This window comes from Rhinolophus hipposideros, assembly GCF_964194185.1.
Source record: "Rhinolophus hipposideros genome assembly, chromosome: 5".
In the NCBI taxonomy this organism is placed as follows: domain Eukaryota; kingdom Metazoa; phylum Chordata; class Mammalia; order Chiroptera; family Rhinolophidae; genus Rhinolophus; species Rhinolophus hipposideros.
The window spans coordinates 46,393,672-46,409,478 of NC_138051.1; the positions used below are offsets into that span (position 1 = coordinate 46,393,672).

Here is a 15,807-nt window from a genome sequence, read left to right on the forward strand (position 1 = left end):
CTGCAGACTAGGATGGGCTATTTAAAGTGGAGAGTTGGGGCAACACCACAGCCAGGGCACCGTCTTTGCTAAATGCAGGAAGGTTAGAGTAGCCCTCCTCCATCCCACCAGAAGAGCCTACACGTGGGGAGGCAAAAGGGTTCGGAAGAAGAGGTTTGTACAAACTGGGAACAGGCAATGTCTTTGATACTAAGAACCAGTTTAAGGGAACTTTTATCTCTGAGTTTGCTTGCCATCTGAATCACACCTTCCTTGGAGGTTGATACTTAGGAGATTTTATTTAAAACGGGTTTAAAAACTCTGAACTTCTGGTTGCAGATCCTCCTGGTCTTCAAACCATAATCAGAATGAATAGATAGTGAATGTCATCCTGGGGTGTTAATTAAAGCCAGTTGGTGATGGAGTTGCACAAGCTGAAAATATGTGCTGTGGGTAGGTGACCAACAAACTACAGTGGTACCTCGGTTTTCAAACGTCTCCATTGACGAACATTTCGGTTTACAAACGCCGTAAATTTTATGGATCTACGATATCATTAGATAGTAAAATTCATGCTAAATTTGCAATTTTAGGAGTTGATTTTAAAGGTCTGGAATGGATTAATCCATTTTGCATTACTTTCTATATGGAATCTGCACCTCAGTTTTCGAACATTTCAGAACTCGAATGGTCTTCCGGAATGGATTATGTTCGAAAACTGAGGTACCACTGTATTAAAAAGTTCACTATATCGTGGATCTAGTTTGGACCTTCCTCTCTGCAGAAATGGGGAAGTTCTAACATTCAAATTTTTAACTATCAGGCATGGCTATATTTAAATATATGTAAATCCCACAAAACACTGCATTATTCTGTCATTTCCACTTTTTGCCATGGGTGATTCAATATTGAAATTTAAGATAACTGTATCCTCAGTGTATGGGTTTGCTATTTTGTGCGATTAATGTTTATCTGAAGTTTAAGGACTATTCCTTCACTGTGTGTTTTTAAACTTTCTTTCTGTTTTACCTAGTTCGTAAAAAGCGAGTTGAAGGAGACCGAAGGTAAATCTCTAGAACAGGAGGCGAAGTTTCACCACGGCAGCCATTTAAAAACGAACAAAACTTTTCTCCTCCTTCGGGATCATTTTATCAAAGGTTGTTCATTTCCGTTAACCACACCACTAATAATTTAATTGTTATTTTTTAGCACTAATTATTTATCTTGGATTTTTTAATATATACAGTTGTTTTATTTGCTCATGGGCACCTCTGGCACTTGCACTAGTGGCCTTTTGCAGGTCTTACTAGGTGACAAAAATCGAAAATGATTTAACCACTTTCATATTGGGTTGTCTTGCTTTCCTACATGAATATTTTTTTTTAACCACTGAGAGGAATTGAGTACATAAGTATGTTTGTTAACTGTGATTACGATAGAGGCCTATCTCTGTTTACATGCATAGCTTTGAGTTAGGCTAAATACATCAGAAGTGTTGAAGTTAGTATTGCCAATCTTTCACTGGGTGAGAAAATGTGACCACTTTATCGTAAATTCTCTCTTCGTTCCAGAAATATCACTAAATGCACATGCCCCACTGATCAGAGATCATTGGTGTCATCATAAAAGCAAGACAGCATTATGATGCTTTAACACAGCCTTAGCAAATAAATGTAAAGTGTTCATTAACCCACAAATACAGCTTCAAGCCAGATTTACAGGTAGCAAAATTAATTAGCACAGCTACCTTTACTGATTATTCATCATAGATTTAATCCTTAACATGACTCTAAATAATAACTTTTTACAAAGCTGTTTTGAAGATTTCCAGACATGATGGGAAATTTTTAAATTTAGTAAGAGGGAAGCTTTTAAAGCATTACACTCCTAAATAAAACAACAATAATTGTACCTTAATCAAGATTTTCTGATACACGTGATTGCATTATTTTGGCAAATTTTAGAAGCATGTGTTGCTTTATCTTTAGCTGTAACAGCATCACGGGATGAAGTGTGAACATTCAGGTTAATTATACAGATTTTTGTCTACAAGGCATGATCCATCATGATGTTTGGAAACATCCTGAAAAATGTAAATGATCACATAGCCAGGTGTTTGTCATCTCAAGAATGAAGCGTGTAAAGGTACTGAGATGATTGCATGGTAGTATGCATCAAACGTGTACTTCAGCAGTACGATGCTAAAATAAGGAAACAAGTGACTGCAGCCTTTGGCTCAAGCTCACATGCCTTTGAGAACTGGAAGTGCCCAAGGCTGTACTTGGTGGCACTCTGACAGGTAGCTTTAGGTCTCACTCCCTTACTCTCTTCTCCCCTCCCTTCCTTCCAACTCATTCTCTTTTCTCGTCTCAGTAATTCTGAGCCTTTTAAAGGTGACATCCTGGTAACATCTGGAGCTAAAGAGATGGCTGACTCTCCGAGAAGGTGGGCCCAATCCAGGATTTGTTTAGTAATTAAATATTCCTGAGTGGCTTGATAGCAGTAAAACAAGTTAAGGGTAACATAATTCATATATTATTCTAGTTAGCTTATAAAGCACATAGAAACTGTTTAGGATAGACATCCTTTATAAAATTGGACACTTATCTGTATTATAAGTATTCACATCTGGAGTTCTAAAATCCTTTGAAACATCTCATTTTCTTGAGAATATTTGAGATTTTTTGAGGGAGTAATGAGCACAATATGTTGACATTTTGGGAACCCTGAAAATCCTTGGATTGGTTTTCTACATATCCCTATCTGTACAACAAAAAAATAATAAGCAGTATTTGATGGTTTGCGGTCTGATTTTTCCTTCCCTCTAACTTAGATGTGCTATGTTGGAGCTGACTTATACTGGCTTACTGATTATTAAATTTTCAATAATTTTGCAAACTAGTTGTGAAACACAGCCAACTTTTTTATTAAAAAGTAAATGACATATGCTTACAATTAATGTTATATTAAAAACAAAAGTAATACTCAGATATACATTTTACTATTTTCTATTCTCTTCAGACTAATTGCATCTATTGTTTCTGTATGGATGATATACCATGTAATGGTAAGCTATTTATCTCTCTTCCCAATTCAGTAGTTCTTCACAAATCCAGAAATTCAGTACTTTGGTTGTTGGTTTGAAATTGGCCATGGTCGGGATATTTTTACCATGGAAATTAGCAAATGTTGCGTACCAGGGCTGTTTTTCCCCCTACGTTGCTAGTTGATAACCATTTATCAGCACACCACTGGGTAAAATGTATACATTTCTTGTCTTGTATACGTATGTTTTGATTACCATGTTGCCAATGGGAAGACCATTTCTCTTCCTTATCTTTCTCCTATCACTTTGGATTTGTTGCAGATATATTTAAGTGTGAGAGTCCCTGGCATGCCCCTCGGCTTTTTCCTTTCTTTTCTCATACCCTGTCTTTCTTACCTATACCCCTAAGAAATCTTGGATCCTACAGAGTGTGCCCTGCAGCCCCAACGTGCTGTAGACTGGGGCTAGAACAGTTTCTGAGAACCCCCTGACAGAAAGCAAGGGAAAAAAATCAGAATTTGATAGTGATTGTTTCTGCTGCAGTTATGGATAGTATTAAAACAAGAGAATGGGGTACTGTCAAAATTGAGTACTTGTTTAGCTTGTAAAATACTTGGGTCACATGTAATAGAATCTAGGAAATCAAATATTTATTTCTAATCAGTTTATTACCTGTGTTTTAAAAGTAGCTTGAAAGGTGACATTTCCATGGGTTTTCACATATTAAAGATAAGTATTGGAAGATAAGCTTCCATTTTTAAGAGCCTATAAATCATTTAATTAGCCTACGACTTCATCTCCCCATTTGCCCAAAATGTGTAAGTAGAAGCTCTTTCATGACCTAGAGCGTAATTAATCCCTTACCATCCATCACGGTGGGACATATGTGTGTATAAAGTATTTTTTTATATATGCATTTTGCCAAATATTGAGATATTTGGCAACATCTGGACAATTGATTGAAGGAGATAATCTCTCCCCAGACCACGTCCTTTCCCCTTTTAGACGTGTACAGGCCCATGTTAAGTGTAAAATCACTCTCCTGGACTTACAGGCTCATATCACAGCATATGTGGAAAAAAACTTTTAGGAGATAAATTTTGGAAGTCTAGAGATCATATCATTATTCCAGCACTACATCTCCCCATCTTACGGAGCATGTAATGAAGCTGTTTCATCCTCATCAACATCAGTTAATCCTTTCATTTTGTAAATAAATGTGTGTGTGTGTGTGTGTGTGTGTGCGCGCACACACACTCTCATGCCAACTATGTAAATATCTAACTAGGTGTTTGGCTACATCTGGACAACTGACTGAGGGGGGATGCTGTCTCCCCACCTCATTTCCCTTGTCCTTTTTAGAGTTGCTGCAGGCCCAGGTTAATGTGTTTGCAGTTTAGGTCACCAACCACCAAATTTCACAGCGTGTGTGGACGATAAACCTTAGAGAATAGTAGAAGCCTAAAAATAATTTCATTGTTTTAGCACCAAATCTCTCTGCCTAAAGTGTGTAAGTAGAAGCTCTTTCATCTTCAGCAACATAATTCAGCCCCTTCCTTCCAAGTGTGTAGGGCACACTGTATATAAATTTTTTGTACGTAACTATTACCAAATACTGTAAGGAGATATTTGACTAAAGCTGGACAATTGACTGCTTTCGGGAGATGCTGTCTCCCAGTCCTTCTTCCCTTACCCCCTCGGAGTTGCTGTGGGCCTAGGTTAGGTAGAGAATCACTAACCTGGAGGGGCACATGCAGCTCACCCATCTTAGAGCATGCACTTCATCGTGCAGTAGAAGCCCATCTTCATTTCAGAACTCAGAAATTGTCCCAATGCCTATACTCCTGAAAACAATTTCCCTAAGGGAAGCCTGGCACACCCGATCAAAACAGCAGCAGCTTCTCTTCCAGACAGAAATGTGGCCCCTGGCAGGGCACCAGCATTAGGGAAACCAGTGTGCTCTGAATAACTACCATGAGAATGTTTCAGACACTCAAACTTGAAACAGGTATCAAGCATCAGCATGCTTGAAACGTAAGATAGCCCTTTATATTTACAAAAGAGTTTGAAGAAATTTCCTTTTTTCATGGGTATGATGTAACTAGCCTTCTCCTAGGCACTGTGAAGGAGACAGAGGAAGTATAAGAACTCTGGATTGATAGAATTTGATACTTGTTTCTGGGTTTTAGGGATAGAGTGCCTTTTTTGCACAATAGATACTATCTTTAGTGCAAGTGTTTATAGCATCAGCAAAAATGGGTGGGAGCAGTAAGTTGTGAATACTGGGTTCTGTGGTATGTTAGCTGTGGAGAACTCAGTGGAGAATACTGGAATTGGGTTTTAAGTCATAATCCTGAAGCTTCCTTCCTTCCTTCCTGTTATACTAATGATGCAGTAATCGCTACTTTTAAGGAGCAGAGAACTGAGGTGAAGTGTTTTAGCTCTGCCAGTAGCAGTTTTTCCTCGTTGCTCCTCATTTCAAATCTCCCACCCTTCACCGTGCCATCCTCAGAGCTAAAGGACTGTGACACATGCAGAGGAAAGGGGTGAGGATGATTGGAATCAGGCTGGACCCTCTGGATGAAAATCACATGACCAGTAACAAGCTGGAGAGAGAGGAAAGTACCCAGAACCCAGGATGGATGCAGTTGTTTTCCCAACTAGATCAGATTGGATTCTGTTTTGTGGTTCAGGAATTTAGTGGAGAGGCTGAGTGAGATGAGGAAGGAAGATGGAAATTAAAGGTTTTAATTTGCTTAAGGGCAAAAGTAAACTCTGCTCAGCTTACCTCTTTCTCATCTGCCCATAACAGCAATGATTGAACATTCAGTAGAGGGGTGGAGGAGGAGTTCCAAGGTTGAAATTTGGAACCTGCCTCTGGGTACTGTTCTAGGAACGCTGTACATGTACCAGAGGTTACCCCAGTTTTGTGATGCCTTCTTGACTTGGGGGAGAGTGAAGGAGACTAGACTTTTCTCTGATATCTTCCATGGTAGTCATTCTGAGTACACTGGCTCTGCTAGTCGGTATGGTGAAAGAGCACCATACTAACTGATTTGGAGACTGACTCCTAATACCATCACCAACACTTAGCAGGTGTATGATCATGGGCAATTCATTCAATTGCCTGCCAATTATAGACTATATAGGGGGAAGAGCACTGGATTTGGAGTCAAGAAACCTGGACACTTGGCTCCACCATTCTTGGCTGGGTGACTTTGGGGCACGCCACTGAGTCTCTCAAGCCTAAGGTTCTTCAGCTATATTATAATGGGAACGATATCTTCACTAACTACCTCACAGAGTTGTGATGAGAATAGAATCAGATAATGGGATGAAAATACTACACTGGAAAGGGCTATACAAAAATGGGAGATCGTTGTTGTTTTTAATCTATTCACGAGTGTTTTCCACTGTGTCTTGAATCTGTTTTATTTTCTTCTGACCAACAATTACACCTTCTACATCTTTTTGAGTATGGGGAATTGAAGCATGAGTATGATGTAGGGATTGGCATTACTTTACTTCGTATACACCGGTGGGAGAGGTGGTTGATGAGGGCGGTGGGTGCTATATACCAGTGATGTGTGTGGTAGGGCATTTTCCTGGGTCACTCTGACAGTACCTGGGGACGTGGTCAGGACCCTTGCAGAGAGCCTAAGCCTACACACAAGGGGGAAGCAAACAGTGATTAAGAATTGCAGGGCAAGTCTGGGGCACTGCTGCCATCCTGTCAGCTCTGTCACCACTCGGGGTGGGGCTGTGACTTAAGGTATGAATGAAGGCCTAGAAGAGAAGACTCTTTAGGACTCCAGCAGCTGTATAATAGACTTAAGCTCTGATAGTGAAGGGAAGGAAGTGTCACTTGTGAGATCAGCTCTCCCGGGCAGCAGCTGCCTTGTTATCACCAGCAACCTTAGCCCTGGTCTGTGTTATTTTCTGCTAAGAAAGATATTGAAACACAGTGTCACAGGACTTTCATAAGCACTTGGCAGGCAGGGCCTGTCCCATCAATCTTTGTATCTTCGGTAGCATCTGGTAAGGTGCCTTGTACATAATAGGTGCTTAATAAATGTTGTTTGACTTTTCTCCAGCCCCACAAGAATTATGCTCCATTTGCCACCATGTAACATTTTTTTGGGAAACAGTATTGACTTGGATGTCAGCTGTGTGTGACTTTGGGCAACATTTTCCATCTGTCTCATCTTCATTTCATCTGGAAAATGAAGTGAGTGGATTAGATGCTCTCTAAGGTCCCTTCCATCGCCTTTGATTCTAAAATGTTTCCATTGCCTCTGAACATAGGTGAGTAATGCCTCCATTGCAGTTCCATCTCTCTTCAGAAGGCTTTGTTCAGAGGAAGAGGTCTGAACAGTCCACAGTTCTCTCTTACTCTTGAGCGGTTTTTGCTGTCTTCAAAACAGTTCTGGAGGAACAGCCTTTTCTAAAATGCTATTTTAAAATATATCATATTTTCTCAAAATTGTGGAGGAAAAGGGGAAATGCAAAGAAGGAAACAGCACAGTAAACACAGCATGTTTTTCATAGGCTTTTATGTGTGTGTGTGTGTGTGTGTGTGTGTGTGTGTGTTTCTGAGCACATACTGACTGGATAACAGAGAAGCCAATCAGGAGTACACTGTGCAATTGAGAGAAGCTGGCCCAGAATTAAAAATTTTCCGTGGATAATCTAAATGTGGATAGATAGGAATTGGTCATATGGTGAAATAGATGGATAGAAATCTGTGTGCTTTTTAAGAAAATTTTATTTTGGTACCAACATTGCCAGTGACAATCTTTAGTTGAGAAAGAAATTGTTCTGACCTAAAATTTTTATCTCTGCCGCTTTGGTTTTTTCAAAATAAATAAATAAATAAATACACCCCCCCTATATTCATGGAATAATATTTATATTTTAATTAAACCTTTACTTTAATTCTGTTTCATCTATTCAAGTGAAACAAATAAGCATTTTTTCATTGCATTTAAAAATGTAAAATACTTGCATGCCACCAATCTGTAATATTTTACCAGTTTAGATGCCTGTAATGTGTGACCTTATATGTACCTGTGTTGTTTTGAAGAGAACAAAGGAAATAATACTTTGTAACTGTTTAAATTTATATTGGCTACATTTATTTGGCTAAGCAGTTATTGAAAACTCCACATTGCTTAATTTTTTATTTTGAAACTTTTCAGAAGTAGATTTGTATTATATTCATTAGGGAATTAAAGAGTAATTTGCCTTTTAAATGTGAAATTGAACATTGTGTGGGAATTAAATGTATGCTAAAGCAAAATATATGAAGCGTGAAATACTTGTGAAATACTTTTACCCTGATCCCAGTTGGCACAAGTAGGAGCAATGCTTGACTTTTTGGAATTAGCCAGCCAGACTTAATGCTAAGGTAAATGTATACGGTTTTAATTAATCAAGATTTTTTTGTTTTTAAAAATATAATCCATTCATTTGTGTCTGGAATGAAATTTCCAAGTGAAAATGTGTACAGAACATTAGGAATGAATAAATTTTCCTTTTAAAATGAAAGTAAAGACTGATTTAATTTATCTAATTTTTAGACACATTGTCTCTTTAAAAAAATAAATGGTTGGCACCATGTTCTATTAGAGTCCATTTACAGAAAGGTCTATAATGTGCTGTTATTACGAAGATAAGAAGTAGACAGACAACCAGAAGTAGCCAGAGGAAGAAATGAGAACTCATTATTAAAATAAATATGCACACATTCACCTAACAGTTAAAACTTATTAGAATAAATGGGGCAAGAATACAGATAACCCAAATAGGTTAAGTGTTTTACCTTGAATTTTTTACATTAACTCTGGGTTTACTTTTTTTTTTAAGTTGTGCTGGGATTGATAACACGGAACAGTAAAAATCATAAAGTTACATTGTAAAGGTTTGCTCTAGAAAAATAAGAAAACCTACTTTTCCTGTCCTCCTGCTGATCTCTGCCTAACTCTTTGTCACTTAGACAGGTGACAAGGTCCAAGAAGAAGCATGTAAAGCCTATTCTAATTTCTGTATTTGCTGTTTCACACCTTCTCGTGGCCAAGGAAGTATAGTAATTATTTTGTTTAAAGTATTCTTTTAGTCTGTGGAGCTGTCATGAATAACATAACAAGTGTGTCATACTTGTCTGGTTCAAATCTCACTTCTGTTAGTTGTGTGAACATCTGTAAATTACCGAATAGCCTCAATTTCTGTAAAATAGGAATCATAATCATACTTCACAGTAGTACTATTATGAAGATTAATGTGTAAAACTCTTAGAACAGTGCCTGGCATATAGAAGGCATTTAGGTATTACTATTCTAAATTCTAACCTAAATAAATATCCAGGGTTCTTAATGCCAACAAAGTTCTCCATTTTATGCTGACAATCTCAGGAATTTAAGCAGGACTTACTCATTTTTGTGTTCCCACTTTCCATTCCCTTCTGGCAGACAGGCCCTCACCCATCACTCCAAGAATATAATCAAGAAAGAGCTGACTCAGGAGTTACTCTTGACCCACCCTCTCTTTCAGCTCTGCTCCTCATAGCTTCCCTGACATTTCAACTTGTTTGTACTTGTTCTGCTTCCTGAGTGCCCTCCTTTGGATTTGGCAGTCTGGCTTGGGTCTGCTGTGCATTAGACTCGACTCTGTATGGACAACCCTATCTCAGTTTGATCATTCAGCCTTTCTCTGTGCTCTATGAAGTGGTGCTCCTGTCTCACCACTCAGGGAAAGTGATCAGATTCTCACAGCCTCTGGCAAGTGTCCCGCAGGACACAGGACCTCAGCAGGAACTAGATGTATGTGTGCTTGAATGAGATTGGGCTATGCTTTGGGCCCGACCGACTGAAGAAGGGAGATGATGTAGGAAAATCAGGCAGGTACAGGACTCAAAAAGGGTGTGTGAGTGGGGGAGATTCTCCAAATTCTAAACCATTGAATTTATCAATCCTTAGCAAAATATTAGAAAAACAAAAACGTCAGTGGTTTATAAGCACTTAGAAGTGGTGATCTCTAAGAGGTAGCACAGATTCACTTAGAATAAGTGATAGGAAATCACACGAGTTTGATTAAAAGAATACACTGTATTTGGATTTTAGCAAGATGTTTGACAAATTCTCACAACGTCCTTGAAAAATGTAGGCTGCATAACAGTGCAGCTAAATGATTGGTTTAAGCAGTCCTTTTTGACTCTTGATCATAAGTAAATGCTGACAAAAGGAAGAATTCCAACAAGAAGGGCTTCGGAGCCACCACAGGGCTCTTTCCATGACGTGCTTTTGTCAGCAGTTCACCGGTAACTTGGATGTGATAATTAATAAAATACCAACTGGGTCTCTAGCTGATGGACACTGAGAGGGACAAACAATACTTTGACAGGTTCAAAACTATTAGGTTGGTGCCAAAGTAATTGCAGTTTTTTGCAATTTTTAACCTTTTAAACTGTAATTACTTTTGCACCAACCTAATATCTGGACAGGCCAAAGTATAAGCCAGTATCTACTCAAATAAAAATGTAATAGAAGTAACAATACAGTTGTTTACTTTTAATCTTAAAAATCAACTGCAAAAGATAGAATGGGAAAAATAGGACTTAACTGCCATCTGTGTGGTTAAAGACTTTGGCGTTGACTGAAAGCGAGTAAATAGAATGTGCCCGCCTAAAAACTAACGCTTAAGTAACTCTATCTTAAGTGACATTGTTATTTGGCCAAAAATCTGCTGTTTAACCTGAGCTTTGGGCCTACTTCAGTATTATTTCCATCATCCTTCAACTTTGTCATGGTTGATGTTTATGTGGGTATAAAGGTTATTCTTTAATTAGACAACAGTGTTACTTATACAAAGGATGTCATTTAAACTTGTTATTATTATACAAATATTCATTTTTAGATACAGGCAAGTACTCTAGATATAACCTGAGTCAAAAATCTCTGACTTATTTGTTGAAATTCTGTCAAAGTATAAATGTATATTAATTATTGGGTAAGTAAAGTGCTATCATAATTACTGATATTAAAGGTTTATTTTATGTTTAAAATCAATTCAAAATTTAAAAAATCAACTCAGAATAATTAAAATTATTAAGAACTTTCAAGTAGATAAATAGGGAAATAGGTTGACAGTTACTACAAATACAAATAGAGACTATATTAGCTAAATAACTTAGGAAGAACATTTTTTTAGTCGATAAATATATGTAAAGATTTAAATAATACAAGGAAGGATAAGTAGAGATTGTGTCATATCAAAACTCTGTTCTTTGTAGAAATGTTTGGTGTACCTAGCACATATAATTTAAAACCAGAATTTCTCATTTCATTCCATTTAGGACATGGATCTTGTTCATCCACTCACCTCAGCTGAAATTTGACTCTCTGTAGTGACTATCGGAAAGTCTAACAGCTGACCGTGCTGGAAAATTGTTTCTACACTTGTATATATTATATGTTATTAATATATATTAATTTCTATACTTGTATATATTATATGTTATTAATATGTTAAACATAATTTTAGTACTTACATTTTGAATAAGAATATTAAAATAATAATTTAAATTTTGGCATAAAATTTTAGGTTTATTTGTGTATCCTAGCAGTTTATTATTTGATAGTGATATTTGTCAGCTACTTTGGCTTCAGTGAAAATTTAAATTCTCAGCCCTTTGGCATTTGGCTGAAATGTGTATTTAGTGCACCTCTATTGTAGGCATCATAGGGTATGCAAATATGAGGCATAGCAAAATTAATTCCAGGTGATAGCATTAAGGAAATTTGAGTGAGAAACAGGCATTTGAGATGGATGACGAAACATGAGGCTTGTAACAGGCAGAGATGGGGTGATAGGGAAGGACGTCTCAAGCCAAAGAGTTGGCTCAAATCCTTTCTATAAAATTGTATGCCCCAAGCACGGTGCTTCTCTTCTCTGATTCCTACCACCCCACTGCTTTAACCAATGCCACGCTCCCCGAATGAAATGCTTACCTTTTAGTTTCAAATTTAGGTCTTCAGCTTAAATTTTCTCAGCTCTCCTATGAAATGCATTTTTTAAAAAATGCTTAAGTTTATCAAGGAAATTATTTCTTAAAGGAACCCTTTGATGACAAGAAAATTGCTGCTGGTGTTAATTTGCGTATGATGATTCAGTGTGACATGCTTTATGAGTTCCTCTGGCTGGAAGTTTAAGATAACACAAATTAGGGCTTCTAATACAATAAGTAGAGTTCCAGTGTCACTTAGTCAATCATTTTCATTCCAACCCAACCGTAAAAACAGAAGCCATAGTCAGTCCCTTATTCAAATATTTTACCTAATGGTCTCAAATTTGTTCTCTTGAGTATGTTGAATTTAAACTTTTCTATTACTTGAAGTGGGGATTAAGTGCATGGGGGGAGGGGTGCCACACCACTTCTATTTGAGAGGATCCTCTGTCACTGAATAGGCACTGCAGTAGGGAGCTTTTGCTACGTCAGGCTACAGTCATAGCAAACCTAAATCTCTGTTTACTTCTTACTCACATTACTTGTCAGCACCTGTATTGACTGTGCTGAGCTTCTGATCCATGTGACTTCTCATTCTGGGACGTAGGCAGAAGGACCATCCTCTCTATTTGGGACATGCCATTGTCTTGATGGAGGGAACTAGTAAGCACACAAGTGAGAAACAGCAATAACTCGAAGCAGCTTCCACTCAGAGCTGCCACTCACATCTCATTGGCCAAAGCAAGATTCATGTCTGTAAGCTTTGTGATCACAATATGACAACATTTGTGTGAAGAAACAAGAAAAAAAACATTACCAGATCATAACCAAGCCTACAAATATCTACAGGGAGACACTGCTAGTCACATGGCAGTGGAGGAGGGCAAATGTTTGGAACAATATTTCAATCTACCACAGGCATTTAGTAAATACAGTGTTCAGGTTTGTCCTTTCCTTCTTCTTCAAGAACTGTGTTTTTCTAACTATAAGGTAATAATGGCAACTAACCCATGAAATATAGTCCTTTTAATAGAGAGCTCTGTCTCCATGTTAGGGTGAATTTCACTGGGTCTTGTTCTGTGGAGCAACCGTGATCTGCATCAGGTCACTGGCAGGCATTTCCTGGTGAACCCTCTGCTTCTGTGTCCCAAAAGGGGTCGGGGGGACAGATTCAATATTCATTTATTTCCAAATATTTATTGAATACCTACTGTATGTCAGGCTGTATTGCAGATGCTAGGGACAGAGGGAAAACAACACAAAGTTCTTTTTGAGTTTACGCTGAGTACATAAGCAAGATTATGTTAGGCAGTGACAAGTGCTACAAAGCCCAAAAGGTAAGGAAAAGGGAGAAAGACAATGTAAGGTGATCAGAGAAGGCCTTTCAGAGGTGACATTTGAGCAGAACCTTCATTAAAATGAGGGCATGAGCCATGAGTATTCGGAAGGAAAAGCATTCTGTGTAGTGCGAAGACCTTGAGGAAGGAATACACGTGGCAAGACTGAGAAACCTCAGGGAGGCCAATGTGACTGGAGCAGAGTGAGAGAGTACATTAGAAAATAAAATAGGCATGTATGGCCTTGTAGGGGTGTTATTTGGGACGTAACTTGGGATGTTATTTGAAATGAGATGGGAAGCCATGAGTGGCTTGGAGCAGGAGGGTGACACAATCTGATTTGTTTTAAAAAGATCATTCTGGCTGCTGGTATGGAGAATAGATAGTAGCAAGAGTGAAAATACTGAAGAAGATTTTATTTTTTACAGTTTTATCAGATACTAGGATGTATTCTTACTACCTCTTGTCCCATGTGTGATATTTAATGAACATGGGTTTAGGAGATTCATGTTTGTAAGCCTTGTGATTACAATATAACATTTGTCTGAAAAAAAAGGGGGGAAATCCAGTACCAAATCACATTATTTTAGATAAAGAAACTAAAATAAGATTCAGACATTTGTTAGGAAAAAGTTAATATGAATAAATAAAAAATATATTTAATGTATGCCTAACACTCCATATTGGAAGGTCAAGGAGGAAAGATGTAGATTAAATCAATCACTAAATTGAAAGCCATTTCTGCCTAAAAAGCAAAGAAAAAATATTCAGGAAAGTCCTTCTTCAAACAAACCCTATCTAGATGGCCATGGTCCTCTGCTTTGCCTGTTCAGGGACTCCATTTTGTCAAGTTTTTCTTGAAGTGATGGCCCAGAGGTGTAGCAGGAATTCACAGGAGACTTGCTGGTAAACCAGAATACCTATTTATTAACTTATAATGAAAAATAGAACTAGCAAATGAACTAGATATTAATTTCATGCAGAGTACCATCTCCCTGGACTGTGTGAGAGAATTTTTTTCACCTTGGACATGGTCACAGACTATTTTACTTTAAAGAATTTTGATGAGATTTAGGAGATACATCAATCGGATCAACAGTGGAAGCATGCTAGACAGGACACCTGCGCTTTATTTCTGCATCTCCAATTGTGTGACCTTGTGCAAATTACTTAACTTTTCTGAGTCTTAAGTTTTCTCATCTGTAGAAATGGAAGATACTAATATGTTCTTTGTAGGGTTATTTTGAGGATTTGATGCGATATAAAGGAAGTGCTGATACAGTGCCTGATGTGGACTAAGTCAATAAATATTAGTTGAACCTGAATTCTGTAGGAAGTTACTCTCAGAAAGCTGTTATCTCCAAGAATATTTGAGAAACTGATTCACACTAAGATGTTATAGAAAATAAGATGTAATGGCCACAAGATTTAATGTTGACAATCTTCTGAGTATTATAATTTAGGATGGTTTTTCTTAAAAACTCCATCAGTTATAGTCATTGCTGTGATGAGTGGGTGCCAGCTGCATGAAATTCCAGGGTGCTTACCCAGAGTATTTCCTGCTCTGAATGGAAATAGATGCCAGGAGAGGTGTAACCATTCGTTGGCTCCCACACTGGGTGTAGCTGTAATGTACCTCACGAAGGCACTTCAGTCCTCTTCCTGGTTGCACTTTTGAAAGGTGTATCAAAGCTGAGCATTACTCCTGGGAATGGTTTACTTCTGAAGAGCAGACCAGAAAAATTCCCAGTGAGTAAGTGAAAGAATGGAAGGCCATTGCTATTCCCTCTCCTCAGAGCCCTGCACAAAAGGCAGCCATCGACTGTCCTCTGAGGTATTCCCACTCTCTCCATCCTCCCCTCCAGACTACCCATCTGCCCCAGTCCCGTTCCTTTGAGCAGCATCCTCCCAGGTAAGCCCAGCTGCCCCACCTGGTGTAGAGCTTGCCCCTGGAATGGGAGGACTGGACAGAGCCGAAACTGCCGGGGAATGTAGGGAATATAGCTACGACATCATCCATGGTTGCAGGCTTAAGGAAATCACTAGGGTCACTATGCCCTTGAGATGACATCCACCTGATTTATGTCCTTCTTGTGCTTTAGGCTTTATTTGTTTACCTTTCTATCAGTTTTTCATGACAAGTTTAAAGGACTCGGTATCATGTCCTCGCATTAACCACCAAGAGTACATACAATACAAGCTTTGCCTTGTGTACCTCTTTACTCAAAGTAAAAAGGAAATCTACACCAAAGAACCTCTAGCTAATACTTATAGCTCCCAGTGGGTCGAGGTTAAATATTTCCACGAGTAGAGAGCGTTGTCCCAGGCCGGAGGAAGGCTTCGTTTGTATCCACAACTGCTTTCAATGTCCTACAGATTGTAAAGATCAGGGTCTGCGCAGAGCTTCGCCCTCTTCTCTCGAACTACAACTCCCAGGATACCCT

General features: G+C 38.3%; 1 protein-coding gene across 5 annotated transcripts in view; it reads left to right on the forward strand.

Moving 5' to 3' along the window:
* The window catches only part of TMOD2 (tropomodulin 2), a 48,785-nt gene extending 40,208 nt beyond the window's left edge, over positions 1-8,577 (forward strand). For all 5 annotated transcript variants that reach the window (XM_081049166.1, XM_081049165.1, XM_081049162.1 and 2 more), the window contains exon 10: positions 1,013-8,577. In XM_081049166.1, coding sequence (XP_080905292.1) covers positions 1,013-1,047 — 35 coding nt within the window. In that variant the 3' untranslated portion in view covers positions 1,048-8,577. The remainder of the gene's footprint in view (positions 1-1,012) is intronic.
* Positions 8,578-15,807: the final 7,230 nt, after the last annotated feature.